Below are 12,500 nucleotides of genomic sequence, written 5' to 3'. Positions count from 1 at the left end.
AAGCCCGCGATTAGCATGTGATTCGCATCTCCACACAACACCTCACGGACACGCATGTTTGTCGCAGAAATGCCCGGCATGCCCCCACCGTTGCGACGGACCCATTGATTGCCTTGACCTTTTCGATACGATACGCTTACGGGCGCGTGTCCCGTATGAATAATGAACGACGAAGCGGTCCCCGAACGCCGGTTCAATGTCGATCGAGCAATTTGATATGCAGCAGCAGCACCAACACGTTAAAATCACTCACATCACGTGCTGCGGCGGGGGCATAGGCATTAACAAATGAGGACACCACCACCGCTGCTCCGAGGTGCACTTAACTGTCCAACGGTGATTGTGCTCGTTGCAGCACAGTCACTGACCAAGGTTAATGCTCTTCCGAAATGCACCAAAATCACGCGCGGGCGCGCGGGTGGGGCGAATCATTTCATCGTTCGCGAATTTCCTAACGAAGAATCAACATCCCTCACGGGTTGCGTTCGCTTGATCAAGTATAGCAACGGGGGGGCGGGGTTCCATATATCGAGACCGAGAACACACGACGAGGTATGGTCGGCAATTACTAATGAAGGCATAAGAAATTAAACGTACCACTCCCGCTCGATAATCGATGGACAAATCGATTATCTGCTCCGCAACCTCTACCATCACCGCTCATAACTTACCCGGTATGCCACGTTCGCAGTTCTCCATCAGATCGACCAGCATAAGGTTCTCGTAGTTACGCTCGCCGTACTCGACCAACGGATGATATCGGTTAATGTGTCCCTGGGCGGCTTCCACACGGTTTCGGCGTCGGCTGGACGTCGTCTGATGTTGCTGGCGACGGCGTTGCCGTCGACGAAGCTGTGGTGGCGGACCGTTAATCCGTGGTGCCTGCTGTGGTCGCTGCCGTCCTCCCAGAATAGCGGCGGCTTCCTCTCCCGTTTCCTGTCCCTCTTGGATGTCTTCTTCACCGTCGTCTTCCTCCTCCTCCTCGTTGTCGTCGTCGTCGTCGTCGTAGTCGTCGTCGTTGGCGCTCGTCTTCACACCGAGACCCTGCAGCAGTATCTTGGCGCCTGAGTCCACCTTCTTGAAGTTGTCGATCAGATCGCTGTGGCTGAGCGTTGCGTACCAGGCGGTCGAGTAGCCGACGATCCAGTGTAGCACCTGGCGACCGAAGTGATCGGCTAGCGAAGGATCGGCCCCGGGTGCGACGAGTGCGGCGTCCACCATGGCTTACTACTGCTGCTGCGCTGTGCCTGTGCTACGCGATCACACGATCACTCTCTACTGTACTCTACACGCTGTTACACCCTGCGAGCGGCTGCTATACGCCGGCGCATTACACGAGCGCAATGCAAAGGGCAAGGCAAAAGGAGAACGGATGGTGGGGGCAAGCACACCCCACGGTACGGGCACGTCCTATGGCCCGAAACAAGGCCACACTCTCACTGCGCTCACCGCGCGACGAACCGAATGTTCTCGTTCTTCGTCCGCCACCGTCACCGCGCCGTCACTGCCGCCGTGTGGCCAGAGGGAGTACGGCGATTTACGCTGATTGTTAATGCAAATCGAAACAAACACACACAGTACAACAGTGTGTCCTGTCCCCTGTACACACTAGGGTGCACTCTGCCGCTGTGTTCGCCGTGACCTGCAGGAGAAAGAAGAAGGAGATATCCATTTGTAGATGGATTGTGGATTAGATAAATACTGTGGGGGGGATGAAGGCTTTTTTTGCTTACTTCCGATCGATACCACCCGATCACCGATCACCACAACAAATACGCTTCATGCAACGCATTACCCTCGTTACTGCATCGGATCGCACAGCCGTAAAAATTACGCGGTGGCGGTGCATAGAGTTACCGCCAACTGACCGACTTAACCACCGCCGTCGCCACCGTTGGTCAGCTTCACACTTTGTAGCGCACTCGTGGTGCATTCGACGCGCCTAGGTATACGCGTGCGGAGGACAGAGTAGGGAATTGGCAAGCTGACAATGAATTAGTGATGGTCGTCGTCGTCGTCACCGTCGTCGTCACAGTCGTCGTCGTCGTTGTCCGGTCAGCCGGGAGCGTACGACTGAAACGAGCGAATCAGTAGGGGACCCACGGCAGTACCGCTCGCTAATGGGACTCAATTTGTGTGTCAACACGAGAAGGCCCCAGGCCGTCCTGGTGGCTACCACAGGCTATCAGACGGCGCACGAAGGTAACCCGGTGAGGCTAAACGATAGCTAATAATCAATTGATAACCAGAGCGCCGGTGTGGCAGGCGATGTCCGTTGCAGTCTAGCGTGCTTCTGGTAGGGCTAGCTAGTAGTGGTCTGGCTGGCTAGCTGTGGTCATTGCGCTGTTGCATTGAGAGGCTCTGGAATGTGATTGTGATTGTGGTAGTAGCACCAGAGCGATATGAGCTCAGCTGACCTCTGCCCTATGCGTTACGCGAGGGTGGGTACGAAACGAACGACGGACTTGTGGCAAGGAGGCACCAGCTCGGAATCTTATCGCCAGAGAAAAGACGATAACGCCACCGCTCGGGGCCACATGTTAGTTTCTGAAGTCCCGAGAGACGACGAGACGAGCCTTTGTGGGAGAGCTCAAAACAACAACGCTGGTCTTATCAGCGGAGTCACGAACGAGTGTGAATTAGCGTCTGGGTCGCAAACTTATCTAAATCCCTGCGCTACTGAATGCTGCAAATGGTATTCATCCCAATCTGGTTGGTGTAAATATAACAAGCGGTTAAGAAGGTTACACAGTTTGTTGCAACTCAACTCATCTTAGCAAAAGCTTATACCCGGGTGGGTACATTTATTTGCCGATATTGTCAAATAAAATAGGTTACTTTCGAGGGGTTTTTGTATTGTTTTTATATATTATGTTCATCTTTAAGTTAAAATTCGGTTCCGAACCGTCCGCTGACACTTTTCGATATCTGTCCTTGAAAAATATCTATACTTGTCCTCATCGAAGGATCTGCAGCCAGGTCTGGGGACTACAGAGGATAAAATAATCGCCTTTTGGATACAATCAATGCATCGTTAAAATTCATGATTTCTCTATACTATTTACTATAGCATTCAAAACGATTTTTAAAGATAATGATGTGTCCTACCATCCTAGTCTTACCACACACAGTGTAAGCGCTTGTTATCCTCTGTTATCCGCAAAACAACTGTTTTATGATATTGATATCCAAGACCTACATTTTGCAATCGATAGAATGTGGTCATTCAAAGTACTACCAAAGAATCTCTTTCGTCGTTCTTGTTCTTCCAAGATTAGAAGCGATGTAATAATTTTCACGATTTGCTGTTTACAAGCAAGCCAAGCAGAAGATTTAACATAAACGATAGTTTTTTTTTTTATAACTGCATACTACTAACTGTATTTCAATGGAATGATCAAATTCCAAGAAAATGGTATCTGTTTTTTTTTGCTAACTATTAATTTCGGTACTTTGAGTAAAACCTGTACAAACTGATAAACGTGTCGCAACTGACAAGTGTAAGACGTGGCGTCTGGCCATCAGGGACATCATATCGGGAGACAATTCATGCTCCCATGCATGCTGAATAAGCGTTCTTCTGATCGTACCGTACACGTTATTCCATTGTCGGGAAAACAATTATTTTCCCGTCGATACATGATGTTATTGTTGTTGCTGCTACTGCTGCTGTGTGGTCGATTCTTCCGTCAATAAATGACTAGCCCTTGATGAGGTCAGTTTGCCCTGGTTCACATCCAGCACGAAGGCTGCTTAGAGCTTCCAGAAGTTTCATTTTCCTAACCACTAGAACCGGTTCATCGAGTACTAATAGCCACATCTGGACGATTCGATCGACAAACCACGATCAGTGCAAACCACGCACACAAGACTCCGGTAGCATGGCCACGATCCGGTGACAAGGCGGCACAGTGCAAAGTAGCCAGCCAGCCAGTGGGCTGCCTGTATACTGAACTTTCATTAATGCTCAACATCCAACCGGCACAGACGAACGGCTGGGCATGTGCATGGCTTATGCAATGCGAACCAGCGACAAATAGCGCAAATGCATGGTCTCCATGGCAGTTGCGCAATTTCTAACTCCCCATTCCGCGATGTGCATCCCGATGCAGTTGTCCGTTTTCTCTACAATCTATCTCCCTCTGGCACTTGCGATAAGCGGCCATCTCCGAGCTGCTCTGGTGCTGTTGCAGCGATCTTTCTCGATCTAGCGTCATTACTCCCTCAGCTCGCTCGCTATAGTTAAACGTGATCGTTTCACTTTCCTTACGACGAGAAGACACCAGTACCACCCGGCTGTTTGCTGCCACAGACAAGGCAAATCATACTGATCATCATAATCAGTATTATGGGGCGGACGGTCTTATGAATCACTTTGCGCATGGGTGGAGTTTCACTTTTGTCTCGTAGTGTCGCAGCTGCTAGGTTTTGGTAGATTCTGTTTGATGGATCATCTAGCTAATACTTAGATCAATAGTTTGTGGACCACGATGAACTTTAATTAATATTTAAAGTAGTGTTCCATATAGAATCTGCTTATCTTTACTAAACAAGCAAAAGAAAATGATAAAAATAAAACGACGTTGTACTGAAACTAAGCTTTCCCAAACGTCGCCACAGTATTAGCGACGATCGCACAGCTTGACGCGATCGCGAGTACGAAAAAAGATCCCTTCCGCATGGTTGTACCATTTGATTGTCACCGGCTGAACGCCCCAGGACCGACAGGGGTGAAAGTGGGAAGCACAACCGGCAGCAGTAGCGGCAGCTTGTGGTCGGGAACTATCGTTTTGTCGTTTGACGATAATGATGGCCCGATGGTTCAGTGTGACAATGTGTGTCTGTGTGCTTCGCGTGTAGCAATTCACGCTTTACGCTAATGTCCGTCCGTCTACGGTTGGGCTCGGCTGGAGCTGTGACCGTTTGTGGCGCAAACGACGCGTGCAGCACGTGCTCTTGAGCTACCGAAAGTGCTCACGATGCGTGCCGGTTACTCAAGTGCATCATCATCATCATCAGCAGCAGCAACAACGAGGCTAGCGGCACGTAAATCGATTGCGTAAACCTTTGGTAACCAAATGTCCCGGCTCGGGTAAACCGCCGCTGCCCTACCCTATTGTGGATGCGTTGAATGTAAAGAACACGGATTCAGGAATAGGCATGAGCGGTGAAGCGTGCGGCTCGTGCACGCCAGCCGCAAAGGCTGTTTACATAAAGTAGGAATCGATTTGAAGCTTCACACCGATGGGTCAATCCCGGCAATGATCAGGTTCGCATACACCAGACAGAACACTCTCAAAAGGTCCTCTGGGCGGTTAGTGGCCAACGTCGTTTGACATTTCTCAAGCAGGCGCTTGCTGCTACCATCAACCTGCTGCCACTTCACGATCCAAGGATAAACAGCAGCGGTGATGGTGGCGGCGACGGCGCACGTGACGTGCAGTGCACAGCATACGATGCGTGAGGCGGTTGCGATGGAAACAAATTTTCGACGAAATACAGCCAAAAACCCGGCCAGGAGGAGAAGGAGAAAAAGCAAACAGAAATAACCAAAATGACGCTGCGCGAAGGACAGCAGGCTGAATAAACGACTGGGTAGCTTTGGTGTCGGGTCACAGAAAAGTAACCAAAAATTCCAACAAAAGCACATGAAGGTCGACAATCTGTGCCACCGGTTCTCTCGCGGGCACACGTTCTGAACATTTTGTGGAACCGTTCGCAGGGGCAGCTTCTCGAATCACGAACCATCTTAACCGCCAACGCCAAGAACAACGGGTTCGTCGCTTGGCGATGAAGTTCTTTGTTCTGCATTCGAACGGTTCTCTCGTTGCCAAGCAACTGCGGACCGGCTGCCGGTGTAGCTACAGCCGGTTGCTGTTCGTAGAAAGAATCGTTAAGTCACTTTTGGGTGATCATAAAAGCAGTCTTGGGGTCAAGAATGAAGCTGAACGAGCAGGTCTAGAACATGCCGCGGGCAGCAGTGTGCTCGCGTGTGTCAACTTCTGGCAGCCACTCATGCGTAGAATCATCTCGAACACACGGCGTCTCTGGTGCCCCGCATTACCGGTTAACGATCTCGTTACCAACAACTGCCTCGGTGCGGTGCGTTTAGTGATATGTCGCCGGTTCGCAAGGCCACACCTCTCGCGTTGACACCGATCGCAGTAGACGGTGTCCCAGTTACGTTCTGTTACTTCTCCTTCAGCAATTTACCAAGTGCATTCTGTCACCAGGCTCCATTTTTGGTCGCGAGCGTCGCACACGAAAGCGGAAACCGGTTCAGACGAAAACAATGAGCTCACACACCACCTGCTCTGTGTGTGCACGAGTGCTGTAGTGCGGTGGTCACCACAGTGAGAAGAGACCGCCAAATTCGCCGTCATCGGTCGCTTGTCCGTTGTGGGATGGATCGCTGGCGAGTTTACAGTTTCACGGTCATCGGGTTTTTTTTTTGGCGATTTATCCACCATTTCTTTCCACGCTACACGCGCATGGCTACCAAGGTTTTCAGGTCGTTTCGGTTTCGCGTCCACGCATATCATGGCCCTGTAGTGTCGGCGATCGTTTGTTATCCGGTTTTTGGGATAACCGTTACAACCCCGCGCTGCTGAATTGTTTTTCACATAACTACGCTTCTTATTTTATATGTCGGCTTCCGTTTTCATAACTACAGAGTGTCCCACGCACAAAATTCACTTCACATTATAACCCAAACATATTTTACTTACTTCTTACGATCTCCGTAGAACACTGCAGTGGATGAGGAGCACGTTGGTAACTGCGATTAAGGGCTTCTTGCTGCTGCGTATGCCGGTTACGGTTGGACTCTCCCCGCTCGCGACATGCGTTCGATTGCGCTGGTAGAATCCGACTGAGCCACCCTCCCGCCGAAACGGTCGGTTGGCCTGGGTTGCTGTCTGATTAGCGGGCTGGGAGGAGACTCGCGGTGGCCGGCACTTTTGCATCCCTACTCCGCGACACACACACACACCTCCACGCCACCATTCGACTGTATCTCGCTCCTTTTGCTGCTTTTGCTCTCCTTCTCTCGCTACACACGCTCATCATGCCTATGCTGTGGTATGCTGACCTCCGCCGTTGCTGTGGTAGCGGCTCGCAACACCCCGACAAGGTATGCGGTGTGAGCATCTTTTGAGCAAAATCGACGGATGTGCATACGAGGGGCTGTGTGTATCGCGGACGGTTTGTGTGTGTGTGTGTTTCTCCCTCGATGTTGACATTTGAGTTGCAGAATTGCAACAAGCGCGCACGGCTATTTTCCACCGATTTTCTCGGTCGCTTCTCTCTGGCACCACACGCTGCGTTCCAAGGTTAGGTAGGAAAAGCGAAAACTGTAATTTGGAAGTCCCCACACCCGGCCTCATTCATCCATTCGAACACCGAACAAGCCAAACATCCGTGCACACACCGTGTGGAGCTGCGGACGATCGCACACGACAGATATAGATCGTCGTTCGCAGATCGTGCCGCTTTCCGGCGGTGAACCGAAAGCTCGCAGCTTGAGTTAATGATTTCGATGCAGACCTTCACCGACCCAAGGTAACAGCCAAGGTTCCTTTCGTCTCACTTTATCATTCCAATCCACCGATAGCTGATCGCTAAAGCGCGCGATCGAAATGTTGAAAGGCCAAAACTAAAGCAAACAAATGGTGGCGTAACGGTGGCACGCGGATTGTGAAATCGCATTTGGCACTTTGTTTAAACTTCGAATAAAACTATTCTACAACGCCGTGCTGAGTCACAAAACCATCGGGACCATGGCTAAAGGAGTCGGTGGGCGGTTACCTGTGCATATTTCTGCTAGCTGTGTGGTACCCGGGTGAGACAGGTCATGTCGGTCGGATGGAAAGCAGGAACTGATTTCGCTTGCAAACGTACACCGACACGATGCAAGCAGAACTGGTTGCATTTCCGCCGGACTATCAATGTGCAAACTACCGAGAGTCATCTACTATTACTTTTACTTTCATTCCGCAGCCATGCTCGGTTGTGGTGGATTGTAGATCGTTGCCTTATGTAACGCTTGGTTCGTTCAATGGTGGGATCCATGGATCGTTAGAAATGCAATCTCTTTGCTCTCATGGCGGGTTTTTGTGATTTTGAAGCCAATCAATTGCCACCATAAAAACCTCTAAAGAGGTGATAAAAAAAACTCACTCCTCGAAGTAGTGACACCGGCGCTAGGTCAATGTTAAACGGCTCTAATTCGATCTGATGAGCACCGTAAACATGATATCGTTGGATGAACATGGTAGCCCTCGTTTGATTTCTCGGTTTGTTTACGATCTGCTATCGCTACCCATTTCCTGGATCACCTGTTGTCCGAGGACCAGTTTTATTGATCAATTGCTTTATCGTTCGTTTTAGTACCATTTACTGTGTATGTGCCTTGCTTTATAACCAATAATCACTTCCGTGTCACAAACCGATCTATAATGATGTTCCGCTTTTCTTCTCTTCCACTACCTATCATACGGTGCCTCTCAGATCCCTGCATTTACATCATGAGGTACGCGAACAAGCTGGACTTTCGGGAGAAGACACACGAAGTGTCGATGACGGCGCAGCGGTTAGTACAGCGGATGAAGAAGGACTCCATCCATTCGGGTCGCCGTCCATCCGGACTGTGTGGTGCCGCGTTATTACTGGCCGCCCGGATGCACGATTTCGGTCGTACACCGAATGACATCGTGCGGATCGTGAAGATCCACGAGTCGACGCTACGGAAACGGTTGTTCGAGTTTGGCGAAACACCGAGCAGCGCACTGACGGTGGACGAGTTTATGGCGGTCGATCTGGAGGCGGAACAGGATCCGCCTGCATTCAAGGCGGCGCGGAAGAAGGATAAGGAACGTTTGCAGAAGCTAGAGGAGCAAACGACGGAGTTTAATCAACTGCAGGCCGAAATCGATGCGGCACTCGATCGCGAGATGAACGGTCGCGGTGGCAAGCGACGGCGATCGAAGTATGATTTCATCGAGCTGCAAGATAGCGATCAATTCATCGAGGAATCCAACATGTCCGTCATCAGAGAATGCGTGAGCGATGCGGGTGTAGTCGATGGGACGGGTGATCTCGGTCAACAAGGAAGCGGAGTACCAAAGGTAGAGCACAAACCATGCATCCCCGAAGGGCTGAAGCCGGATCTGAAAGCGATGTGCAAGGTATCGGTCGAGGTGACCGTACCGGAAAAGACGAGCGAACAGGATGACGGTGAGCTGATAACGGACGATCTGAATGATGACGAAATGGATGCGTACATCATGACCGAGGAGGAGGCCAACACAAAGAATCAGCTGTGGATGCAGCTGAACGAGGAGTATTTGAAGGAGCTCCAGGTGAAGGAGGAGCGGGCGGCCAAGCAACGGGAGGAGGGAAAACCGGAAAAGAAGAAGCGCCGAACGACGAAACGCAAAGCGATCGGTCCCTCGTCAACGGCACGCGAGGCGATCGAGAAGATTTTACAGGAGAAAAAGATTTCTAACAAAATCAATTACGATATTCTGAAAACGCTAACCGATGGTCCCACGGGTGGAGGCGAGTCAAGCAGCAGTGTTACTGGGGCCTCAACTTCGTTAGCTACCAACACCTCCACCGCTACCGTTTCTTCCGGGACGTCCACCAAAGGGAACGATATTGACATTCTGTCGTGGGTGCGCCAAAAACCGGAAAAAGTGTTGTCCGGTGGGAATACTACGGCGAAGGCCGAGACGAGCACCAGTGCGGGGACGGCTGGAGGTACAAAACAATCTCCAAACATTGGCCCAGTGGGATCGAGAAAGAGGCAGCAGCCTGTGCTACAGGCAACGCTACCGGTGGTCGTGACCGACGGGACAGAAGATGCCACAAAGATGAAAGAGGCGGGCGGTACACCGAAAGCTGTTCAAGGTAAACTAGTCGTGACTGACGGTGCCATTGACATTGACGGCGCCCGCTCTAATATGCAGATGCGCTGCCGGCGTGTTCTGAGATAGAAAAAGGATGATAATAATCGAACATTGCTCGTCATTTTTGATTTATTTTTTCAGACACCATCGACGACTTTGATGAGGAAGTGGACGGTGAACCGGAACCGGAACCAGAATCGGAACACAAATCTCTGGCCGATATGCTCAACACGGGCGACGATGATGACTACTACGACTACGAGGAGGATTATTAGAGGACCGTGGCATGAAGCTATTTTAGATCTTCGATATCGTACGCTAATGTTAGGCAGTTAAGCATAGAGTTTAGGCAACAAGAAGATATTCTAACATCTCAGGTACTATAGCGGCCTGTGCAAACGCTTTCAATGAATGCGTTTATTTCATTTCATGTATTTTCGGTAGTCATTATCGTTTATTGTTTAGAAAATAGTCCCATGTGTGCCCCCAAACTAACGTGTTGGCGGATACACTTTGTGCTTCTTTCAGTGCATTTCTGTTTCGTTGTGCAACATATTTTATAGGTTAAATAGAAACGTCTGTGTTTAGCCATAATTATCGTCTGTAAATACATATTCTCCCATGATTATTTCCAACCACCAAGAGGGTGTTTCATTTATCGAAAGGAATTTCTGATTAACGGAACGCCAACGGCAGATTTATGTGTCCACGCTGAACAGCGCTCGTTTGTGTTTCATTTATTATCTGTTATTCTTTTTTGCACCTAATGGATACAGTACAATTATTTGTTCTTTGATACTGCGTTTAATCCACGTTAGCAGCGTATCCAACGTATCCAAAGTTTATACAAAAAAGGAAAGGCGAACGGTATGAAATTTTCTGGATTCGAACGCGCTTCTCTTGCGCGGCGCTAGCGCTCCGTGTAGAAGTCGCTAAAGATATCAAATGTGTCTCGACTAAATATCCACAATGTCGGACACAAAAATGCTCCACTCGATAGATAACTGGATTTTACCTCTTTATTGAGAATTAAATATTTACTCGTTATTGATCAGGATTCAGCACTTCTTATTGAATTATTTGGTGATTCTGGGGTGTCCGGAATGTGTGGAATTTCCTATTTGGAACGTGTTTCTTTTGCGTTGCGTTAAGCTTCGTGAAGAAGTCGTTAAAGATATCAAATGTGTCTCGGCTAATATCCACACTAGCGGACGCAAAACATGCTCCACTTGAAAGATAGCTAAATTTGATCTTTTTATTGAGATTTATATTTTTAATTATTTATCTGGACTCAGAACTATTGGATGATTTCCTTGTTGATCATGAAGTGGCCCCAAATTCGAGAGAGAGAGAGAGAATATAATTGGAGCCCATTTAAGGACCGCCGCGAGCGGAACGGAGCTGTCAAATTTTCTGAGAACGGGAATCGCGCAGAGAGGAGGCCAGGAAAAGCAACGGGTTAAATTCGTGTGGCGTGAGTTTGAGTTTGAGCCGCGAACCAGGAGCCGTTGGTGGTGTCTGAAGCTGAAGCGAACGTGTTCGAGGTTACGCATCTTCTTCGCCGTTCTGTCTCAGATACACGACAGCGTTCTCTTCAGCCGTTGTCAGTCGCGTCGCGAATTCACGCCACTTTTACTCCCTTTCGCCGCAAGGACCGGACCCCCGAAGGACTCGCAATGCAGGCACGTAGCGTTATGTAAGTATCCTTCGTCAACCAACCGGGTCAACGGGGAAATCCTGTAAAACTGGTGATTGGATGTTACGGGAAGATACGCGTGCAAAACCACCGTGGCCGCCTGTCGCGTGATGCAAACTTCCCGTTCTCCCGACCCCATCGCGTCTGTGCGTGCGTTTGTGCTAATATGTGAATCACGCGGTTTTTCGAGAATTGTGTGTGCGGCTCGTAGCCGTGGATAAGGACTTTCGGATCCTCCACCAGCTGCGAGAAAATCCGGATGACGTAACAGGGATGAAATGTGTCCAAGTTTTTCACGAACGTGCCAATTCTGAAGTGCAACAAAAGCGTGTTCCTCTGCGCAAAGGAGAGCACGGCAGAGAGACAGAGACGGCGCGCGAACAAACGCGCAAGTGCAAGAGCGAGATGGGCGACTTGGGAGTGGAGTTATTTTTGCAAAACTACAGTTTCAGCCTTGGGTCACCGGAGCTGACCAAGAAGATCTAGAGCGAGGAGGAGGAGGAGGAAGAAGACACGGGCCCCCCACCCGCTAGTGTTTGTATACAATTGAATTAATTGACACCGTAACGTGATATCCAAGCTTGGAAAGGGGGCGACCGCCGTGCTGATAAGGGCATTACTCATAACACGCGCTGCCCATCATGTGAGTGGCTCTTTTGCGCGGATCGCGAAATAGGAAAATTGGCATCATCTTTCTGGCGATTGCTTCGACCTTCCTGAGCACCCGACCCGGGAGGGTCCATTTCTTCCAATTACTTTCACGGTCACGAGCTGGATACATCGAGCTGACCTTGAACGGGGGGTGTCCCCGGTCGTCGTCATCTGACAGTGGGGGCGGACTGCTCCGTTTTCCCACGAAACGCACATGCGTAAAACGGGGGCCACTGATGGGCCCT

The 12,500-nt window shown here is 49.9% G+C and overlaps 3 protein-coding genes across 4 annotated transcripts in view; 2 read left to right on the top strand and 1 right to left on the bottom strand.

Annotated features, from left to right (window-relative positions):
* LOC125950021 (BTB/POZ domain-containing protein 6-B) overlaps window positions 1-6,867 on the bottom strand; it is a 13,565-nt gene extending 6,698 nt beyond the window's left edge. Inside the window, exons 1-2 of one of the 2 annotated variants that reach the window (XM_049677579.1) lie at window positions 6,729-6,867; window positions 672-1,642 (exon numbers count right to left, since the gene is read on the bottom strand). In XM_049677579.1, coding sequence (XP_049533536.1) covers window positions 672-1,221 — 550 coding nt within the window. In that variant the 5' untranslated portion in view covers window positions 1,222-1,642; window positions 6,729-6,867. Of the gene's footprint in view, window positions 1-671; window positions 1,643-1,733; window positions 2,246-6,728 lie in introns of those variants that run through there. The other variant, XM_049677580.1, reaches the window with a different exon arrangement.
* The window catches only part of LOC125950024 (transcription factor IIIB 90 kDa subunit), an 18,612-nt gene extending 8,070 nt beyond the window's left edge, over window positions 1-10,542 (top strand). Inside the window, exons 3-4 of the mRNA XM_049677588.1 lie at window positions 8,509-9,909; window positions 10,050-10,542. Of these exons, the coding sequence (XP_049533545.1) occupies window positions 8,509-9,909; window positions 10,050-10,183 (1,535 nt within the window). The 3' untranslated portion in view covers window positions 10,184-10,542. The remainder of the gene's footprint in view (window positions 1-8,508; window positions 9,910-10,049) is intronic.
* An 809-nt stretch (window positions 10,543-11,351) lies between these two features.
* Window positions 11,352-12,500, top strand: part of LOC125950031 (NADP-dependent malic enzyme) — a 4,559-nt gene continuing 3,410 nt past the window's right edge. Inside the window, exon 1 of the mRNA XM_049677595.1 lies at window positions 11,352-11,604. Coding sequence (XP_049533552.1) covers window positions 11,585-11,604 — 20 coding nt within the window. The 5' untranslated portion in view covers window positions 11,352-11,584. The remainder of the gene's footprint in view (window positions 11,605-12,500) is intronic.

Source organism: Anopheles darlingi, chromosome 2 (genome assembly GCF_943734745.1).
Source record: "Anopheles darlingi chromosome 2, idAnoDarlMG_H_01, whole genome shotgun sequence".
NCBI lineage: Eukaryota > Metazoa > Arthropoda > Insecta > Diptera > Culicidae > Anopheles > Anopheles darlingi.
This window is presented reverse-complemented; position numbering and strand designations above follow the sequence as displayed.